Source organism: Lampetra fluviatilis, chromosome 2 (genome assembly GCF_964198595.1).
Source record: "Lampetra fluviatilis chromosome 2, kcLamFluv1.1, whole genome shotgun sequence".
In the NCBI taxonomy this organism is placed as follows: Eukaryota; Metazoa; Chordata; class Hyperoartia; order Petromyzontiformes; family Petromyzontidae; genus Lampetra; species Lampetra fluviatilis.
The window spans coordinates 24,445,643-24,468,127 of record NC_136276.1 but is presented as its reverse complement, the minus strand read 5'-3'; the positions used below and the strand labels follow the sequence as shown (position 1 = coordinate 24,468,127).

Below are 22,485 nucleotides of genomic sequence, written 5' to 3'. Positions count from 1 at the left end.
TTGCGATATGTGTGTGTATATCCATAGTCTGATTGTGTGGGTCAAAATCGGGAATTCTGACTAGAGCCTTGTCCATCAATTTAAGGGTTTTACTGTTGAATAAGTATTCCGAAAGTTGATCGCCGTCAGCGTCATCATCAAACAAGTTATCATCAGGCAATCTGTCACTTTTATCTGTGCTGTGTCGGGCGTGTTTTAGCGGCGTGCATTTTTGTGTGATCGCTCAGTGCTGTGTCGCTCGTGTTGCCATTTCCCTTCAGTTTTTGCCTCTGCCCTTAGGGAAGGATGTCCTGTCGACTTTACTTTAACATTTTGCCTCCCTCTAGCTGTGAAGTTGTCAGTCTCACATGTTTTTGTTTGCATATGTATCTCTCCATCCCTTCTCTCGAATTGTGAGGGTTTCCCTTTGTCAAGGATTTTTTGTTCGATATCCATAATTTTTGTGCGATCAGTCCCTGGACTCTGTCCACGTACCCAAGAGTGTGATTTACTGTTACTTCCATATTTATTCTGTGGATCCACGTCTGTGAGTTTCGCTGGTGTCGCGAGCACTGATTTCTCTTCCCTCTCGAGAGTGTGAGGACATTTTTCCTCGTTTCTTAGAGACGATTTCTCTCCTGTTTCCTTTCCGAATTTTTCCTCATTCCACAATCCCTGTCTGTATGCCTGTGTGGGAGGGCATGAGTCCTGTCCTGCCTTCTCTGCAGTTTTTGCATCGTGTTCGCCTTCGTTACATTTTATCCAGTCAATTAGTTTCCCCCGAGGTGTGTTCGTGTTATCGATACAGCTCCCTTCCCATATGTCTCTCTGACTGTACTGCTTTGTAACAGATTGATCGGTACGTTTTAATACGAGTTCCCAGTACCCCGTAACCCGATCTGTTTTGGATGGATTTTCCTTTGGCTTATATCTGGGAATTCCACTCAGTTTCCCGAGTTGTTCAAAGTCTGTCATAAAACATTCCTGTGGGTGTGAACCATCTGCGTCCGTGTGTGTGTCGTGTGCGTGTCCGTCCGTGTGTTTCGCGTGCGTGTTTGTCCGTGTGTTTATTAGCTTTGAAGACACAGCTGTGTGTCGTTCTGGAAGAAGGGGTGGAGGGGGGGCCTCGTGACGGCGCCACCTAAGTTATCCATTAATCAGCCCGATGATTCGCGTTGAGTTATATATAAAAAAAATATTCGAATCCATGTTTTTGTTTCTGAATAATATTTGTCGCGAAAGCCTACGCGTTAAGCGAGCTTAATTATTCCCTCCCTTGCTCGGGGATCATATCTTTTGTCTCACACAGCTTAAGTTGTTTTGATTTGGAAGTTGAAATGCGACTTATTTCCATTATGCCCAAGTTATGCCGAAACCGTGTTCACGATGTTTTATCGTGACCCGATCTCCCATGGAAATGTTATTTGCTCGCGTGTGCAATTTTTGCTGTCCGTGTTGCGGGGAGACAAAGACGGTTGTTTCCACGGTGGGAGCACCCGGCGCATGCGCTTATTTACTTATTTTCCGAAGACGTGTTAATTTCCTTTGAGCCATTGCCCCAACCTTTATTGGTGTCATTTCCTGGCTTTTGGCGTGTGAGTGTAGAGATCCTCTTCGGGAAAACAAAGACGGCCGTGAGTTGCTCGCTTCTCATGGGGTGTTGCGTTTGGTTGATTATGAGAGACTTCTCCGCCCTTACCTCCTCTAGGATATCCACTTTAATTCCGTACTTATTATTTGACTTCTTGTGATTATTTAATCTGATATCCCGGCTAGGAATTTTGTTTTGGAGCGACCCAAGCCATAATTATTTTTTTGATGCTTCGGCCCAGCCGCGTAGAAATTATTTAAAGTAAATAAGGTCAGTATTTAATTAACAATTGATGAATCACGACTCTGGTGCAGACTGTAGTCTGGTTTCCAATTGGAGTGAGGATGGATACTGTTTGCTTACTCTTCATGGCTAAGTTGGTACTTGTTTATCTAACATGGTTCAAAACCCGTTTGTGTTTTTTTATCGTCAATGTTGTTTCCTTTGTTAAGAATATAATTATATATTTCGTGGCCTGGTTTTGTATTTATCAAAGGGTTTTTTTTTAACGAAAGGATGTTTCTTCCAGAACCCCCCGCTTGCAATTCCCCCCTCCCTTGTTCCTCTGGTGTGAAATTAGGGGAGTTTTTATGACCTTTATTGCCCTCTAGTCTTTTTGAGGCGAGGAATGTGCATCTGTGGAAGTGTGGGGGCGTGTCCGTTCTCACGTTGCCGCGTGTCTATTAAAAAAAACGATATTATATGTTGGCAGAATAATTCTTAAAAAAATAATATAACAAAAAATAAAAAGGGGGTATATACACAACATGGCCTTAAATAGACAGAGGGGGGCGGAGGCAGAGAGAGGGAGGGGTTAGAGAAAAAATGTACATGTCCATGAGTACGAAGAGACGCATAGTAAAGTAACGCAGGCTTGAACATTAGGAGAGAGGGAGAAAGAACACACTAAATTAAATAACCTAGCAAAATATCGAAATGTTATGTAATACAACACAGAGAGCTGGTCAACACACAATTAACGCATAGCCTGGTCGATTACGTATTTGTAAATTTTTTCTCTAACCCCTCCCTCTCTCTGCCTCCGCCCCCCTCTGTCTATTTAAGGCCACCCCACAGAGACGATCCCCCTCTCTGTACCTGTGTTACTCTCTCTATGTATCTTGGTGATATCTGTCTGCTTATATGTCTGTCTATAGTTTTCTGGTTAGATTTTTTGTTGCTATTTCATTTATTTCTTCCTATCATCTCTGCGGGAATAAAGTAGCGAAAAGCAGTAGACGAGAGGAGTTGAGCAGCAAACTGATCTTAAAAGCCACACGAGGGTGAGGGTGGCATGCTGCACAATCGTGATCAGAAGCACGCGTTGTTTGTCCGCAATTAATGCGGTTAAGAGGGGTCCAGTGTGTGGGAAAGCGTGGATAATGGGGTTTGCCAACTGCACCCACTGCTGGAGTCTATAAACTGAGTTGCAGCTGTGGTGACTGTTACATTGGGGAAACGAAACGTCATGTCTCTGATCGTGTCCGCGAGCACAAGTCAGATTTGAAACACGGCAAAAATGAGTCGTCCGCCGTTGCCGATCATTGCTACAACTCGGTGGGCTCTCATGAGATTGTTTTCTCCGAGACTAAGGTGCTCTGCAAGCCTTCTGGCTACCATCAAAGGTTTGTACACGAAGCCATTCAGATATACAAACACAGACATAATTTCAACCGTAATCATTGGAAAGATGTTATCAACCATGCAAAAAAGATTGAATTACACACTTTCGGACCATCTTATCTGACAAGCACTATTTTACTTCACCGAGTGTTAACATCCCTAACATTTAACAGTACTCTTTATTGTCAGCCAACACTGGTATAAACATGGGCATTTCCGCTCCTTTTCTATTATGTACATCCACAGTTACTTGTGCAACACGTCCCTGACCACGAGTCCATTCATCCCACAGTGACTTGCGCACAAACAGCATAACAAAGAGCGGCTTAATCGTATCTAATTCATTTACCCACCCAGCAGTATAACAAAAGCAGTAATTGACCACTTCACAACTCCTCCTCCCCCGCTGCCCTTCCTGGCTCCTCCCCCCTTAACCACTATATAAGGTACAGATATTTTGCTGTGACGGTTTCACCTGAAGACGGAAGCTTGTGTTGCCTCCGAAACGTCGTGATTTTTATTGTTTTATTTTTATTAATTTTAATTTCATTTTTTACCTACGTGACTTTACCGAAAGAACTAAGAGTATGCACCCACTGCATCAGTGAGAATAAGCGTTCCACTGCACTGCTGACCCGCCCCTGCTGGACACCCACGAATAAAAGATCTTCATAGCTCAACGGATTCTTCCAGGAAAAAACAAAGATTCCGATTCTGCATTTCCACGTCACTCACGCAACCAGGTGGTCGTCGTGGCAAAGTGAGGGTGTTCAACATGGCCGGTTTCTCCTCGCGTGTGACGACAGAGGTGGTACGAATCTTGACTTAAAGCTTTCGTGACTGCAGGAATTCATATTCCCTGGGTCTTTCGGTAAAGTCCCGTAGATAGGTTCAAAGAAAATAACAAAAAACTACGATTTTTCGAACGCTTGTATTGCGATCGAAATGTCAAATTATTTTCTTATTTTCTTTGAAGCTATCTACGTGACTTTACCGAAAGACCCAGAAAATAAGAGGTGGTACGCTTTGCAGAGACAACTGGCTCCACAAACGCGGTTCACGTTTATTTGTCGCCTTTATTTTTCAAACGGGTGAACGACCAATGAAGAAAAACGCATTTTCAAAGGACAACTGGGATACAATCTCAAATGCAAGAGTAACAATTGTACAATAAGTGTAAAGCACTGATTCATCGTGAAATTATTAATAGATATAAACTTCAAATTTAAATTATAAGCAAATATTTCGAGGCAAATACATGTTATAAAAAAGTATGTTAAAAAATAAGCAAAAGCATTTGCTCTCTGAATTTGTAAAAAAATTAATCCATCTTCTTGGTTCTTTCGGTAAAGTCACGTAGAAGGGAAATAATAAAATAATAAAAAGTAAACATAATAAAATAATTCTCACGACGTTTCGGCTACAACGCAAGCAGCCGTCCTCAGGTGAAGAATGAAACACCACCAAGCTTGGAGCGTATATTTAAGCTGGGTTGAAGGGGGAAGGAGAGCGCCTTGACAAAATAATTTCCATATCAAGAGGAATTTAGCATATTTATGGGAAATGCGTAGGAGGTGGGCGGAGGGTTTCAAAGTCATATTATGCCCGTGCATTATGCAGGATTAGCAGCATCAAAGGGAGGGGATAGGGGGTAGCATTAACAAAGGGAAGGAATGTTAATAGTATGTAGCTGCAGTTACTAAACCACCACGTAAAAAACTAAAGTATAAACTACATAGTATCATCATTATACTAAATATACTCTCCAATAAGCTGAGCTACTAACAGTAAGTAATACATTACAATTCTATGTCGCAAAAAATATAATATGCTTCCAGCTAAACTGTTTTCCTTTACATCACACGGGTCTACCCCGTACTATATACTACCATAGACAAACCCAACATTAAATTATATACTGTATTACTATACACAATCTATACCTTCGACTATAATATTACCCTAAGTATTATTCTACCCACCCTACTGTATACCACACTGCTGTATATTCACTATACAATTACGATACTGTATATTACCTTATACATTGTATTAAACATTACAATCTTCTTGGTTCTTTCGGTAAAGTCACGTAGAAGGGAAGTAATAAAATAATAAAAATAAAACATAATAAAATAAAATAATTCTCACGACGTTTCGGCTACAACGCAAGCAGCCGTCTTCAGGTGAAGAATGAGACACTACCAAGCTAGGAGCTTATATATAAGCTGGGTTGGAGGTGGAAGAGCGCCTTAACAGAAAGAATGTGCATATGAAGAGGAATTTAGCATATTCATGGGAAATGCGTAGGAGGTGGGCGGGGGGGGGGTTTCAAAGTCATATTATGCCCATGCATTTTGCAGGATCAGCAGCACCAAGGGGGGGTGCAGGGAGTAGCATTAACAAAGGAAAGGAATGTTAATGATATGTAGCTGCAGTTACTAAACAACCACGTAGAAAACTAAAGTATAAACTACATAAAAAACAAAAGTATAAACTGCATAGCACCATCAGTATACTTACTATACTCTACAATAAGCTGAGTTACTAACAGCAAGTAATACATTACAATTCTACGTCGTAAAAATTATATAATATGCTTCCATCTAAACTTTATTCTCTTACATCACACGAGCATATACCGTACTATATACTGCCATAGATAAACCCAACATTAAATTATATACTGTATTGCTATAAACCACCTTATACATTTTAATATAACACTATGTATTATTCTACCCACCCTAATGTGTATCGAAATGGTTTATTACGTCCTTCCAATGATTGCTAAGCCAGAATCCATCTTCTCGGTTAAAATTGTCTCTGTGTTTGTATATGTGGATCGCCTCATGAACGAATCTCTCATGATAGCCAGATGGCTTGCAGAGAACCTCTGTCTTGGAGAAGTCAATGTCATGTGAGCCCACTGAGTTGTAACAGTGATCTGCCACGGCTGAGGTGTTTGTCCTACCGTGTTTCAGGTCAGCTTTATGTTCACGGATGCGGTCCGAGACATGTCGTTTGGTTTCCCCAATGTAACTGCTACCACAGAGGCAACTTAGTTTGTAGACGCCAGGGTACTGTATGTCTGGAACCACATCTTTTACAGACGGTACCAGATCACGGATTTTATGCACTGTGTTGAATCGGACCTGGATCTTGTGTTTAATCAGGATTTTGGAGATCTTTTTTGTGACCCCAGCAATGTAGGGTAAGGTGATGGTCTTGAAAGGCTCCTCACCAGGATCCTTCTTGATGGTTGGAGTGATGTCTTTGCGGATTGTGTAGTCGGAGTAACCATTAGCCTTAAGAGCTTGGCGTACGTGTTTGAGTTCACTGGAAATGTGTTCATGGTCGGAGATGCATTGGGCTCTATGATATAGAGTCTTGATGAGGGAATTCTTCTGGGATGGATGGTGGTGGGAATCCGGTTTTAGGTAAGCATCCGTATGGGTGGCTTTCCTGTAGAAAGAGTGGCTCATTGAACCATCAGGTCTCCTTTTGATTAGGACATCCAAAAAGGGTAGCTTGCCATCTTTTTCGACTTCCATGGTGAATCTGATGGCTGGGTGTATGGAATTGATGTGGTCGAGAAATTGGTCTAGAGCAGGCCGGCCATGTGGCCAGATGACAAAAGTGTCGTCTACGTACCTCTTCCATAAGGTCGGGCGTAGAGTGGCAGTCTGGATGGCGTCCGTCTCAAATTTCTCCATGAAGATGTTGGCTACAACCGGAGATAGGGGGGAGCCCATTGGGGTGCCCTCAATTTGCTTGTAGAAAAAAAAGATGGCAAGCTACCCTTTTTGGATGTCCTAATCAAAAGGAGACCTGATGGTTCAATGAGCTACTCTGTCTACAGGAAAGCCACCCATACGGATGCTTACCTAAAACCGGATTCCCACCACCATCCATCCCAGAAGAATTCCCTCATCAAGACTCTATATCATAGAGCCCAATGCATCTCCGACCATGAACACATTTCCAGTGAACTCAAACACGTACGCCAAGCTCTTAAGGCTAATGGTTACTCCGACTACACAATCCGCAAAGCCATCACTCCAACCATCAAGAAGGATCCTGTTGAGGAGCCTTTCAAGACCATCACCTTACCCTACATTGCTGGGGTCACAAAAAAGATCTCCAAAATCCTGATTAAACACAAGATCCAGGTCCGATTCAACACAGTACATAATAATCCGTGATCTGGTACCGTCTGTAAAAGATGTGGTTCCAGACATACAGTACCCTGGTGTCTACAAACTAAGTTGCCTCTGTGGTAGCCGTTACATTGGGGAAACCAAACGACATGTCTCGGACCGCATCCGTGAACATAAAGCTGACCTGAAACACGGTAGGACAAACACCTCAGCCGTGGCAGATCACTGTTACAACTCAGTGGGCTCACATGACATTGACTTCTCCAAGACAGAGGTTCTCTGCAAGCGATCTGGCTATCATGAGAGATTCGTTCATGAGGCGATCCACATATACAAACACAGAGACAATTTTAACCGAGAAGATGGATTCTGGCTTAGCAATCATTGGAAGGACGTAATAAACCATTTCGATACACATTAGGGTGGGTAGAATAATACATAGTGTTATGTTGAAATGTATAAGGTATAGGGTGGTTTATAGTAATACAGTATATAATTTAATGTTGGGTTTATCTATGGCAGTATATAGTACGGTATATGCTCGAGTGATGTAAGAGAATATAGTTTAGATGGAAGCATATTATATAATTTTTACGACATAGAATTGTAATGTATTACTTGCTGTTAGTAACTCCGATTATTGTAGAGTATAGTAAGTATACTGATGGTGCTATGCAGTTTATACTTTAGTTTTTTATGTAGTTTATACTTTAGTTTTCTACGTGGTTGTTTAGTAACTGCAGCTACATATCATTAACATTCCTTTCCTTTGTTAATGCTACTCCCTGCACCCCCCCCCTTGGTGCTGCTGATCCTGCATAATGCATGGGCATAATATGACTTTGAAACCCCCCCGCCCACCTCCTAAGCATTTCCCATGAATATGCTAAATTCCTCTTCATATGCACATTCTTTCTGTTAAGGCGCTCTTCCACCTCCAACCCAGCTTATATATAAGCTCCTAGCTTGGTAGTGTCTCATTCTTCACCTGAAGACGGCTGCTTGCGTTGTAGCCGAAACGTCGTGAGAATTATTTTATTTTATTATGTTTTATTTTTATTATTTTATTACTTCCCTTCTACGTGACTTTACCGAAAGCACCAAGAAGATGAATCCCTGCAGTCACGAAAGCTTTAAATCGAAACATTACAATTTTATACTATTTATACAATCTGCTATACACTATACCATTGACCGTCGCGTGAAAGATACTAAGAGGAAGCAACGAAATATGTCCAGTTTATCTCTCGCCTCTACAATGACTAATGAACAAAAAGCATTGGGCTAAGTTTGCCTTGAAAGTCTTTATAAAACATGACCACCGAGCCTATCAAATTGTATAATTTTGAAAGTCTTGAAAGTGAGCCCTTGTACCTTGAGATGAAAATGTGTATGCCAAGCCTTTAAATAAATAAAATACACTTTTGGTCTCAAGGCTTTTACCTGGTCTTCAACAAAGGTCTTGTATTGAACAAACAAGACTGTTTTCCTCGTACATAAACTATACTGAATACGCAATAGCAATTACTTTTTTAAGAAAAGTGTATTGTTAGACATCACATCCACAACGACACACACATCCCACGTATTTTTGTAGCATTTGTTACATTGGTAAGAACTCTGAGCTTATTTTTACATCTGAATGTTTCAATGTTTTAAATTGTGTTTTTATCAGAACAAATTATAATTTTACTTGTATCTAAAATATTAGTAGTACTTCATAGTTGAGAGCAATAATCCCAGAATAAGCCATACTTATCAGCACATGGACATTCCTTAGAACTCCTTCTCTCTCACTAAGCATCAGGATTCCTTTCATCGGCGATTACTGGAAAGGTGTATGGTTGACTCATTTCTGAAAAGAGAATATCGTACATTTTTGGTAAAGCATTTGCAGTTGGAACATTAAAACGTAACAAAAATCGACTGTTTAATTGCATACATTTTACCAGATTCGGAATCGTTGGTAGACCAACAATAGTCTGATGTGTTGCGCCCGAAACGTCGTGATTTATTTTATTTTATACCTACGTGACTTTACCGAAAGAACCAAAGAGTATGGATTCCTGCAGTCACGAAAGCTTCAAATCACAATAGTCTGATTTTAAAAGAGATCAATATGTTTGATATCATGCATGGCTCATGAAGAGAATTGAAGTAAGTCTGGAATAGAGTTCAAACTTTAAAACTTGGCTCAAATGTCAAAGTAGGTATCTCCCATCTAGAACATGTTGGAGATACTGAACATCTAGAAAACATATTTGACATATTGTTTAATTAATGCTTGCTATTATGCACCTAAAGACTGTATCAAGCAACACTGTCGCGGAACATTTTTTCCAGTTAAAATTCAGCTTGAGTGGAGGCCAAGGCCAATTTTTAGATAACAAATGCCAGTGTTTTATAAGTCAACGATTGGGAATCAAAATGCAGTGCACAAACCACTGTCACACACTTGAGACTGATACTCCTGCCCACCCACAATGTATCACGCTGCCCCCCCCCCGCACCTCCATTAGCACGAATGGCTACGTATGGTGCGAAAGAAGTTCAACATACACACATACATACAGTGAGGGAAAAAAGTATTTGATCCCCTTCTGATTTTGTACGTTTGCCCACTGACAAAGAAATGATCAGTCTATAATTTTAATGGTAGGTTTATTTGAACAGTGAGAGACAGAATAACAACAACAAAATCCAGAAAAACGCACGTCAAAAATGTTATAAATTGATTCGCATTTTAATGAGGGAAATACGTATTTGATCCCTCTGCAAAACATGACTTAGTACTTGGTGGCAAAACCCTTGTTGGCAATCACAGAGGTCAGACGTTTCTTGTAGTTGGCCACCAGGTTTGCACACATCTCAGGAGGGATTTTGTCCCACTCCTCTTTGCAGATCTTCTCCAAGTCATTAAGGTTTCGAGGCTGACGTTTGGCAACTCTAACCTTCAGCTCCGTTCACAGATTTTCTATGGGATTAAGGTCTGGAGACTGGCTAGGCCACTCTAGGACCTTAATGTGCTTCTTCTTGAGCCACTCCTTTGTTGCCTTGGCCGTGTGTTTTGGGTCATTGCCATGCTGGAATACCCATCCACAACCATTTTCAATGCCCTGGCTGAGAGAAGGAGGTTCTCACCCAAGATTTGACGGCACATGGCCCCGTCCATCGTCCCTTTGATGCGGTGAAGTTGTCCTGTCCCTCTAGCAGAAAAACACCCCCAAAGCATAATGTTTCCACCTCCATGTTTGACGGTGGGGATGGTGTTCTTGGGGTCATAGGCAGCATTCCTCCTCCTCCAAACACGGCGAGTTGAGTTGATGCCAAAGAGCTCCATTTTGGTCTCATCTGACCACAACACTTTCACCCAGTTGTCCTCTGAATCATTCAGATGTTCATTGGCAAACTTCAGACGGGCATGTATATGTGCTTTCTTGAGCAGGGGGACCTAGCGGGCGCTGCAGGATTTCAGTCCTTCACGGCGTAGTGTGTTACCAACTGTTTTCTTGGTGACTATGGTCCCAGCTGCCTTGAGATCATTGACAAGATCCTCCCGTGTAGTTCTGGGCTGATTCCTCACCGTTCTCATGATCATTGCAACTCCACGAGGTGAGATCTTGCATGGAGCCCCAGGCCGAGGGAGATTGACAGTTCTTTTGTGTTTCTTCCATTTGCGAATAATCGCACCAACTGCTGTCACCTTCTCACCAAGCTGCTTGGCGATGGTCTTGTAGCCCATTCCAGGATTTTGTAGGTCTACAATCTTGTCCCTGACATCCTTGGAGAGCTCTTTGGTCTTGGCCATGGTGGGGAGTTTGGAATCTGATTGATTGATTGCTTCTGTGAACAGGTGTCTTTTATACAGGTGTAGGACTTGAAATATGACGCGCCACGCGTTGTTGTTCTGTTGCTATGCAAGCGAGCAGTGTACAGTGGGGGGTATCTGAGGACGGGGTTGTTGTTGTCGGGCGTGAGGGAGACATCGTTAAGATGGGCGACAGGTGTTAGGGGTAACCGAGGACGCAGGCCGGTGATTGGTTAGGAGGGTGAGTAGTTAATGACCGGCGCCGCTCTGGCGGGAATAACAAGGTCACGTGAGGCTGGGGGCCTGGGGGCGAGTGGCGAAGCGGGGGGTGAGATAATTGATTGGGACTGATTGGTGTGGGGATAAAAGGATAGCGTAACGGAGAGACGGGAGTCTTGGTTGGGATTGGAGCTGGAGCGGTTGGTGCCAGGGAGAGAGATGGAGCAGGAGTGAGTAGTGAAGATACGATAAGGGTAGCAGTGGATAGAGATAGGATAGAGTACGGTAACAGTGGATAGAGATAGGACAGAGTACGGTAGCAGTGGATAGAGAGAACGTAGAGAGATAGGACAGAGTACGGTAGCAGTGGAGAGAAAGAACGCAGAGTGCGGCAGCAGTGGTAGCAGTGCATCGGAGGAATACAGAGTAGGGTAGCAGCGGAATAACGGACCTTGGGAGAGCAGGAGAGCGAACGGAAAGACATAGAGTGTCATTGATGGCGGATAGTGTAACGGAGCGAACGGGGAAACACGGAGCGGTGATGAGGAGAAGGTGTGAACTCTAAAGTGCGAATAAACGGAACGAGAAAGACAACCGGAGTACGAGTCCTACACAGGTAACAAAGTGAGATTAGGAGCACTCCCTTTAAGAGTGTGCTCCTAATCTCAGCTCGTTACCTGTATAAAAGACACATGGGAGCCAGAAATCTTTCTGATTGAGAGGGGGTCAAATACTTATTTCCCTCATTAAAATGCAAATCAATTTATAACATTTTTGACATGCGTTTCTCTGGATTTTTGTGTTGTTATTCTGTCTCTCACTGTTCAAATAAACCTACCATTAAAATTATAGACTGATTATTTCTTTGTCAGTGGGCAAACTTACAAAATCAGCAGGGGATCAAATACTTTTTTCCCTCACTGTACACTCATAAATACATACCAAGCATGTCTCCTTTCAGCAGCTCCCACTCAATCTTCACCAGGTGATTGTAGCGCGCCACCCTCTCGCCACGGAGAACACCTCCAAGGATCAAGAAAGAGGCCCCCATGCCAAGGGCCTTCGTGCAACAAACGCCGACGCGCATCAAACGTCACTCGGTACCTCCAACTCAGGTAATCATTCTCCAGCTCCCACTTGACCACTCTCTATTAGGCTCAGCTAAGAGAGAGTGGGTCAAGCAGCTTCTGGCTGGCCATCGAACAAAGACGGTCACCGCGTCGCGCACGTTCAGATGCGCTTCTGCGGCCGTCTGGAACGCTCTTCCTTCCGATATGAGGAAGCCACTGGAGCTATGCACTTTTAAAGCTAGATTGAAAAGTAATTTCTTGAGAACTGCTTTTTGTGTTTAGTTTGTAATCTTTTCCCCGCAACTCCGGTTCGCACGGGTAGCTACATATGGTGTGAAAGAAGTTCAATATACATACATACATTACTGCTGATCCCACTGTGCCTGATTTTTAAAAAAACGTAATAAGCAATGCATACGATTGCTATCAGGAAAGGGTCATGGAGGATTCAGGCCAAGTTGAAAAGTACAACAACAAAACATTGAAGATGTGATTAATTGCAACATCAGCTGGCAGAAGTGGAAAATTCCAACAAATGCACACAGTGAGGGAATATTCTCTCCATCAAATTAATTTTCAAAGGGAAAACAATGTTGAGTGCTACAGAAAGAGTAACCCTGATGTTGGAAAAAGAAAAAAAATCATCGCATTACATACGTGGAATAGACCACAGCATTGACAAGAGTTACATTTTTTAAGAAATGCACCTCTCGTAACGCAGGGAGTAGTGATAAAACCCTCTGTCTGTAGTAAGGACCCGATGTAAAACACACAAACACTGAACCAATTTTATGTCCTTGGAATCCTTGTTTCTGTTAACATTCCTCCACAATCTTACCATGTCCACCAAACTACCATCTGGTGTATCTCCAGAACACGCTCCAAAAGCAACACACAACCCTTTGCCTAATACACACACACACACAACAAAATGACATCGTTAGGTTGGATACATGAGTAAATGTTGCCAGTGGGCACCTATGAAGGCCAAAAGGGCCCAGAACAGGGTGGTCAAGTACCATGCTCAGATAATAATATTAATTTACACTTATTAAGTGTCTTTCACAAAGTCTCCAGGTGCTGTGCATGAAAAGGACAAAGGTAATAAAGAGAGAACCCTGTGGGAAAATAAGAGCCAGAAAGGACCAAAGCTTATGCGATGAAAGTTGTTTTAAAATTTTGTTTTTCGTCGAAACTTAGTGGTATTTACACTGTCGGAGCCTCATCTCCCCTATTAGGGAGACCCACAACTGGGGGGCCACCAGGAAGGAGTTCCAAAACTGGGGGGCCACCACAGTAAGTGCCCGATCACTCCAAGAGCACAGCAGAGATGGAGGTATATGTAGAAGGGCACCACAAGTAGATCTTAAAGATCTTGAAGGGGCACAAGACTGAATTAGCTGCTGAATATAAAGTGGAGACAGTCCTTGTAAGGCCTCACATGGTTCTGTTATCCTTGTGTGGGTTTCGATGTCAAAACCGTTTCGGGACCTTTGACGCCTGCCATGCGGATGCGAAGTGCTATATTAGTTACAATTGATGATAATGAGTTTAACATGGATCACCAGTGATAAAGAAAGTGAGCAAAAAACGATGCCTTCTTACCTTGCAAGTATCTCGAAGCCTGCAGCAAGTCAGAGACGGTCACTTGGTTGGTGTGTTTGATAATCACACCGGTAGCCTTCAGTGTTCCTGTTATGTGTTCCAAATTGTCCAGTTCAGCCAGGCGACAGGAATTTTCATTGAAAATGAAACATTTTCCACCAACGGCTGAGCTGAGCCTACGCCACTGCTCATGGTCCTGGGAAAAGATTCCCACAGGCAAATTGGTAAAAAGGTTTACATTTAGAATGGAAAAAAATTACTTGAAAAAAATTAACATTAGTAAATTTGTGACTTGTACTTGAGACAAACCATGAACGTTTCCACAGAGCTACCACCACACCTACCGTTACTCAAGCACATTCACCGAGAAAGCGATTTAACCGCTGACTGCATCATCATCAGCCTCCATGTCCAGGTACTGCCTCGTTGGTTGGTAACATCTCTCCAAGCCTTCATAGCGTCCCATGTTCTGTCTTACTGAGCATCTCTGCATCTATACCAATACACCTTTCAGCATGACATTTTCGTGCCAGCATGCTGCAGTGTTGCTCCCTCCTCTCGCTTGCATATTTACCCTTGCATAATTTTGAACTGATAATAAAAAGCCACATACCAACATGTGCAAACGAGACAGTATTCGCAAGAGTATGGGGGATGGCGACAAGGTGGGTTGGCCTTCATCATCGCCCAGTGGATAGATCACGGCTGAGGACGACAACCGTATGAGAACAGCGTTGAGTTCACACCGCTTACTGCTCACAAACGGTACCTCAGGGCACAGGGGGTCGATGAGCGCTACGACAGCTGGGTGCTGGTCCAGCAGCTGTGCGTACAGCTCCACCATGTCGGTAGTGGCTTTGAATGACCCACTGGCAACCTCATAGCGGCTCTTCTCCTGTGTAACACGACAAACACACGCGGCCATGTGCAAACAAGATCAAGACATCATCACGGCCAAAGCTGTCGATGCCACCACACTACACCAGGGCTTTCAACCCTCCGCTAGACCCTGTGGCTGCTGCACAGTAGGCATGCAGCAGACCTCAAAGATCTGCCCTGACAATCTCCCACCATCTGGCCTTAGGTATACTATTCTCCTTGGTCACCGGACTCATGGAGACCGCGCCAATGCTTGTTTTCAGTAACCGGCCTTACCCCCTCCTGCACATGTACTCCTTAGCAGAACCTATTTTTTTCTGAATCTATCTGGTTCATATCTACCAACATCTTGACCACATGGAGGAGCCATTTCATCTTTGCCAGCAAAAGGCAGATGTGTGAGCTGTGGGAGAAATATTTGTCTTTATGCAATTATGTAGACCAAGAAAGTTAAATTATTAAAGTGAATTATCTTTTTTAAAGTTTGTATCCAGAACACATCAGGGGCTGATTCAAACCATGTAGTCAGGGCCTAATTCAACTGGGTCTACCTGGATCTGCTCACCACATCCAGTATACCTCCTGCTGTGGTTGTGGCTACTCATCACATGCCTATGCCAGTCTACAGTGACCTGCAAAATAATAAGTGAAACATGAATCTTTGCCTGCAGAAATCAGCGGGTGAAGATCCAGACAAGCTACGCTTTGAGATTGCTGCGCTGTGCGCTGTGTGGCACTCACATAGTCCATGACTTCGTGAGCGGCACAGTTGAGGGCCAAGTGGAAGTCGACGCCTGCTGTGAGACCCAGGCTCCTTGCCACCTCCTCAACGATCTCCAGAGGCCTCTCCAGTTTGTCGCATCCAATCAGCGGGGCCCCCACAGCACCGACCACGTGCACCGTCTCATAGGGAACACAATCCCCCACACCTCCGATTAACACGGTTGGCTACGTACGGTGCGAAAGAAGTTCAAAAGCCATACATACAAACCAAGTTCATCCACCACCATTTCTTACAAGTGATGTGTAGACCGACCATGAGTGAGGATGTCTTAACAATAGTTGTATATAATACTCGTTGCATTGTACTGTACAGATGGGCAAACAGAAATACAACGCAAAGTTACGTGAAGTTACTATGGCAGAACAGGGAACAGGATATGTTTGGAACATTGATTTAGAGTGTTTTTTCTTCGGCTTTTGATTATAGCTCTAGTTTGGAGTTCCCTTGAGTTAGAATGTTTTAGGCTTATTTTCCAAAATATTATCTCTCATCTATGCAAGACTAAAGTCTTGAAAGTAACTAATTAGTAAACAGCTGCATTCCGTAATAGGCTGGTTTTTGTTCATTATTGTTGTAACCATTCCAGCTATTGAGAACTGAATTTATAGTATTCAACTTACCCCTGTTTTGGGAACCACTTCTGCGTGTTTCATGATCTGATGCTGGATTTCAGAAATAATTTTGAGACCCTGAGAAGGCAAACATCAACTTAGTTATGGATGGGCACTGTGCACCAATAAACAAACCCAAGTCAATATTTTAGCTTGATGACATCTTAAGAAAGGTCAATATATACAGAATATTGGCAGTATTCTCTTTATACCAACACCTTACCTCCGATTAGAATGCTTGGCTACGTACGGTGCATAAGAAGTTCAACATACATAAATACAAACAAGAGGGCACACAATTTTACAATGAAAGGCAGCATATAAATATCCATAAAGAAAAACAAATCCATGTAATACGCATATCGAGCTATGACTAATGAATCAGAAACAACGGCAATGACAAACGGTGCAGAGAATGGAGAGGTGCAAACTCAGAATTACACTGCGAGAAAGAAAGAGTAAACACGTGATTTAGAGAGCACACACAGGTTAGAGACATCGGTTTGACTACTCTTAGTTTTTTCGGTAAAGTCACGTAGGTAAAAAATGAAATAAAAATTAATAAAAATAAAACAATAAAAATCACGACGTTTCGGAGGCAACACAAGTCTCCGTCATCAGGTGGGACCGTCACAGCCAGATTTGCTGTATCAAGTGAGGCAGGGATTCCAAGATGCAAGTTCTTAAATACAAGTTAAGGGGGAGGAGAGGGGGGGGAGCTTATCAGAATGTTGTAGCCAATGAATGGAACGTATTGGGAGGGGGGGGGCTAAAAGAGAGCACGAGGTGTAAGTAGACGTAGACGTGTTTGTGCGCAAGCCCCTGTTGGTGCACATGATAACGTATTGGAAGGGGGGCGGGGCTAAAAGAGAGCACGAGGTGTAAGTAGACGTAGACGTGTTTGTGCGCAAGCCGCTGTTGGTGCACATGATAACGTATTGGAAGGGGGGCGGGGCTAAAAAAGAGCACGAGGTGTAACTGTACGTGGACCTGTTTGTGCACATGACGTTTCGTTTCCCCAATGTAACAATCACCATAGCTGCAACTCAGTTTATGGACTCCAGGGTAATGCAAGTCAGGGATGACATCCTTCACAGATGGAATTAGATCACGGATTTTATGTACTGTAATGTCTCTGATCGTGTCCGCGAGCACAAGTCATATTTGAAACACGGCAAAATTGAGTCTTCCGCCGTTGCCGATCATTGCTACAACGCGGTGGGCTCTCATGATATTGTTTTTTCCGAGACCAAGGTGCTCTGCAAACCCTCTGGCTACCATGAAAGGTTTGTACACGAAGCCATTCAGATATACAAACAAAGACATAATTTCAACCGTGATGATGGGTACAAACTTAGTAATCATTGAAAAGATGTTATTAACCATGCAAAAAAGATTTAACTACACATTTTTGGACCATCTTATCTGACAGGCACTATTTTACTTTACCGAGTGTTAACATCCCCAACGTTTAACAGTACTCTCCTTTTTCGTATTTGATTATCAGCCAACACTGGTAAAAACAACATGGGCATTTTCGTTCTCTTCTATCATGTGCACCAACAGGTACTTGTGCACCAACAGGTCCACGTACAGTTACACCTCGTGCTCTCTTTTAGCCCCGCCCCCCCCCCCTTCCATTACGTTATCATGTGCACCAACAGGGGCTTGCGCACAAACACGTCCACGTCTACGTCTACTTACACCTCGTGCTCTCTTTTAGCCCCCCCCCTCCCAATACGTTCCATTCATTGGCTACCACATTCTGATAAGCTCCCCCCCCTTCTCCTCCCCCTTAACTTGTATTTAAGAACTTGCATCTTGGAATCCCTGTCTCACTTGATACAGCAAATCTGGCTGTGACGGTCCCACCTGATGACGAAGACTTGTGTTGCCTCCGAAACGTCGTGATTTTTATTATTTTATTTTTATTAATTTTAATTTTATTTTTTACCTACGTGACTTTACCAAAAAAACTAAGAGTATGAATCCTTGCAGTCACGAAAGCTTCAAATCTAGAATCGGTTTGACTGTTAATTAACAAAGGGCTTGGGCAGGACAAGCCAGAAAATGGGGATGATAGCCAATGGTTGAGATTAATGATGGAGAGACTGCCAAGAGAGGGGAAAGCTCTCGGGAAGATGTTCACAGCGGAGATGGACATATGCAATCAACTCAATGGATTGTTTACATGGCGAGACGATAATAGACAGGGAGGACTTGGGGAGGCCTTCATCCAGTAGTGTGTAGTGTCTTGTAAAATCACTCAGTCGGACACGTTATTACAGGTCACCTGCTTACACTGTATTACTCTATTCTTGCACCAGTTGTAGGCACTCCTGTCTCTGTCTATACGGTCACTTTTGTTAACTAACTTCCCCTATCTACTTTACACCTCGCTAACCTGCCTGCGGCAGCTCTTCCTCTCAGCAGCTCCGCATCACAGCTCAGCACACAGTGCTTGCACACAGCTGCGCTCACACAGAGCTTGCACTCAGCAGCACTCACACAGAGGCTTGCACTCAGCAGCACTCACAGAGGCTTGCACACAGTAGCACTCACACAGAGGCTTGCACCCAGCAGCGCTCACACAGAGCTTGCACACAGCTTCACTCACTCTGCGCCGCTGCCCACGCCTACGTTCCCTCAGACCCATTCACTCGTCCGATCCGGGCGTGGGGGGATCAACCATCACCCGCCCGGCGACTCGTGAGGGTTGAGGTCCGTCCCTGGCTTGAGCGGCAGCGGCGAGATCTCTTCACCTTGGTCCCAGCAACCCGAACTCCCGCTCCGCTCTCACGCACCTCCTTATATCCCCCTCCCAATTGTCCAGCTCCTCCCTTGTGTCTCTTTAGGGCCAGACAGGCTGGCGCCTGTCAGGCCATCAATCACCCCTTATAGCACGTCTCCCTGGCAACACCTCCGGTGTCAGCGTGCAAACCCGGGCCGACCCCGTCTGCACCCAATTCTCCCCTTAATGAGGTGGAGGTTTGCTCGTGCAACCCACACATTGCACACGCGCACCTGCCTGCTATCGGTTGCCCCCGGCCAACAATGCGCACCGCCTATTTTACCACACTACAAGTGGATAGAGCAGGGCTCATGAAGATGATATCCGTTTCACAAATGTGTTAGTACCTGTGAAGCTGTGAGTCCTGGTCTTGGCAGAACCATCACTTCTTTCAGAAGATTTAGCTTTCCTGGTGAGGCTTTTCCACAGCACAGCACCGTTACCATAGTGACTGGAATTTTCAATGTTTGTTGTACCTATTAAACAAGACACAACATGTGCCTATGTCATCACTGCAGTTGTGTCCACCAGGTTTGAGTCACCAAAAGCCACATTCTATGTGCAGTAGCAGCAAGAGCAGCAGCCACGTTGAGAAGGCGTTGTGCTCGCGCACAGTGACTCTCCTGTGCAGCTGCTGTTGCACCAACCCTGCCAGAAACCACAGCTGCTGAAACGAGAGCTGCCGAAAACCAGGGGACGCGGGCCATGTGGAACACCCGTGAACATATTTTGTGAGCCTAAATCACTATGTTCGCCAATGTGAGTTGGAATAAATAAATACCCACCTGACAAAAGAACTCAACCACAAGCATGCACTGTGATACCACGATCACAATTCATGACAGTGTTCATAACAATAACAATCATAAATACTATGCCAGTTAACGCTCTACTAATACTGCATGTGCAGTACGCGACACCAACAATTACTACCATCACCATGTATAATACAATATCGTTAATATATAATTATATTGTGATCATTATTTAATTGACTTACACAATGATATTATTAGAATTATGTATGAGAGATTATCCAAATATTCCCTTCATTTGGCTATAATGGCGCCCAAAGAGCCATATTTTATGACAATCACACGGCATCCTCACTCACTCACACACAGCTACAAGAGCAATGAACTCCTACTCCCATAATCACTCTTATTGCAATTTTCGTCACAGCAATACCGCAATTACAGTTTACTTCCGATTGCAACCGTAAAATATTGCAGGAATGCAATTATATACAGATTCTGTGTTAATTGGTTGCTAATATTGTGCATGCTTACTTTTCAGTTATTTAAATCCGTTATTTTCAGTCGTTGCTTATGTGTTAGTCCTGAGAATAATGATATCTGTATTCATCTGGATGTTTAATTGCTAATTTGCAGGGTTCAACGATTGGGAATATTTGTTTGTCGGTGGGATGGACACAAATATATTTTGCAAGAAAAAGGTCAACTTTGGATTGCTTCAATTAAACTTTCAGCTTGCATGAATTGCACCATAAATGAGTAAACATGTCTTGGTTAAGTACGAAAACCTATACAATGTATTTAAACACATTGAAGGCGTCTTCACTTACCTCTGTGTGGGAGAGGGAAGCAATGTGCTTGTAAAGTGGGCAGCTTTTAAGTCGGGCTGCGGCCTTGGCGATGGCCATAGATGTTGCCCCGATGGCCACACTTCCGGGAAGTAGTGGGGCTCGCATCTCTTTGTGAAAGAGTGGCTTTTCCAGAGCAGCGCTCTTCTTGCCTGCGCATGGCGAGTGGACACGAAAGAGAGGCACTTGGCAGGAGAAAAGCAAGCTGCAATCGGCAACAAGGCACCAAGTACTCATCGTTAACGTGTAGATATTGCAGGAGGAAATATTTGTGACGTTATCTTAATTCTTACATCGAAATATGCCTCATATCCGGCATACCAGTTTCGGTCAAAACATTGAGATTCTTTTTAAAAACGTCTTTTCCTAAATTTTATTCCAGATGTGCTACTGGTGTCATGTCATACCCAATGTGTCCACGCATACCCTGTGTGTCTACGCGTACCCGGTGTGTCTACGCGTACCCTTGATGGGCTTTTTGTCACTGTTCACTGTCACAGCAGGTGGTTGCACCACGGGCTCCGAGAACTCTGTTCTTATCACTTCCTCCTGCTCCTGTTGTTGATGCACTTCAGACAGCTTCTCCTTTAGGAACTCCCTGCACCGTGCAGGAAATATGAGTCCATCAGCCCGTGCTCCTTCTAGAAAAACTTTTCATTTCAAATTGTGTTACTTATGTAATGCGGGCGTAAAGGGCTTGGCGGATGTGACGTCATGTGGGGGAGGAGTCAGGGTCACGTGAGAGGGAGATGGTATAGCGGTGAGACAGGAAGAGATCGGGGCAGTCGGGCGAGGGAAGAGTGGAGACCGCGTTGGGTGGTCGCCGTGCCCTCAGCCTGGTGGCTGAGGGGCTCGGTGACAGCGCCAGCCAGCGGGATAGAAGAGAGTTGGTTGGAGACTGGACGAGGGTGAGGCCACGGAGGGCGAAAGCTGGGAGCAGCGACAGCAGCCGGAGAGGCTGCGTGTGGGAGACAGCAGCGAGGCTGCTATGGGCTACAGCAGCCGGGGGCTGCAGAGCAAGAGGGCTACGGGAGCGACAGCAGCCGGAGGGGCTGCGTGTGGGGGAACAGCAGCAAGGCTGCTAAGGAGCTACGGGAGCGACGGAGACCAACAGCGGGGCTGTTGGCGGTGACGGGAGCGACAGCGAAGTCGGCACCGTGTGGAAGGAGCCAGATAAAGGACAGCCGTGTGGGAAACAGAAACGAACCCGAATAAAGGACACCAGACCAGATACTGTGGTCGAGTCCATTTATTACATTGGATTCAGAAGTGCAACGGCATGGCTAAACAACTGAGAAGAAAAATAATATTCCGTCTCCGGCATCGGCTTCATCTTCCTCCGACGATGGATGCAGCTGGAGTCGTGGAAAAGAGCCCTGCTGAAGTGAGCACGGGAACTGGAGTTGAAGATGTCGCCGGGGTGGCGGGCCCGTCAGCATCAACGGACGAGGATTCCCCATGTCAACAGATGGCGGACCAACTTGGAACTCTTAAGAACATGCTTGCACAGTGGTGTGAGCTCGGCACGCCAAGGGTGGCGTCGGAAGGAGAGGGTGGTGGTCCGCAGGAGTCCGTGTTGTCTTCGCTGTCGCCGCCATCGGCCACGTGGCACGAAGACGCCATCTTGGGCGCGGCTGGCGAAGAAAGGCGGGAAGCCGCCATCTTGTCTTCACCGCGGCGGGGAGACGCCGCCATTTTCAACATCGCGGCGGTGATGCAGCTTCGCGCTGCCATCGGGAGGTGCCTCGGGGAGAGCAGCCTG

At 44.4% G+C, this 22,485-nt stretch overlaps 1 protein-coding gene across 1 annotated transcript in view; it reads right to left on the bottom strand.

Moving 5' to 3' along the window:
- Positions 1 to 8,440: 8,440 nt before the first annotated feature.
- The window catches only part of ENO4 (enolase 4), a 43,572-nt gene continuing 29,527 nt past the window's right edge, over positions 8,441 to 22,485 (bottom strand). The window contains exons 5-13 of the mRNA XM_078864704.1: positions 21,188 to 21,321; positions 20,706 to 20,875; positions 19,468 to 19,596; positions 16,339 to 16,407; positions 15,676 to 15,837; positions 14,825 to 14,950; positions 14,056 to 14,251; positions 12,323 to 12,472; positions 8,441 to 9,208 (exon numbers count right to left, since the gene is read on the bottom strand). Coding sequence (XP_078720830.1) covers positions 9,150 to 9,208; positions 12,323 to 12,472; positions 14,056 to 14,251; positions 14,825 to 14,950; positions 15,676 to 15,837; positions 16,339 to 16,407; positions 19,468 to 19,596; positions 20,706 to 20,875; positions 21,188 to 21,321 — 1,195 coding nt within the window. The 3' untranslated portion in view covers positions 8,441 to 9,149. The remainder of the gene's footprint in view (positions 9,209 to 12,322; positions 12,473 to 14,055; positions 14,252 to 14,824; positions 14,951 to 15,675; positions 15,838 to 16,338; positions 16,408 to 19,467; positions 19,597 to 20,705; positions 20,876 to 21,187; positions 21,322 to 22,485) is intronic.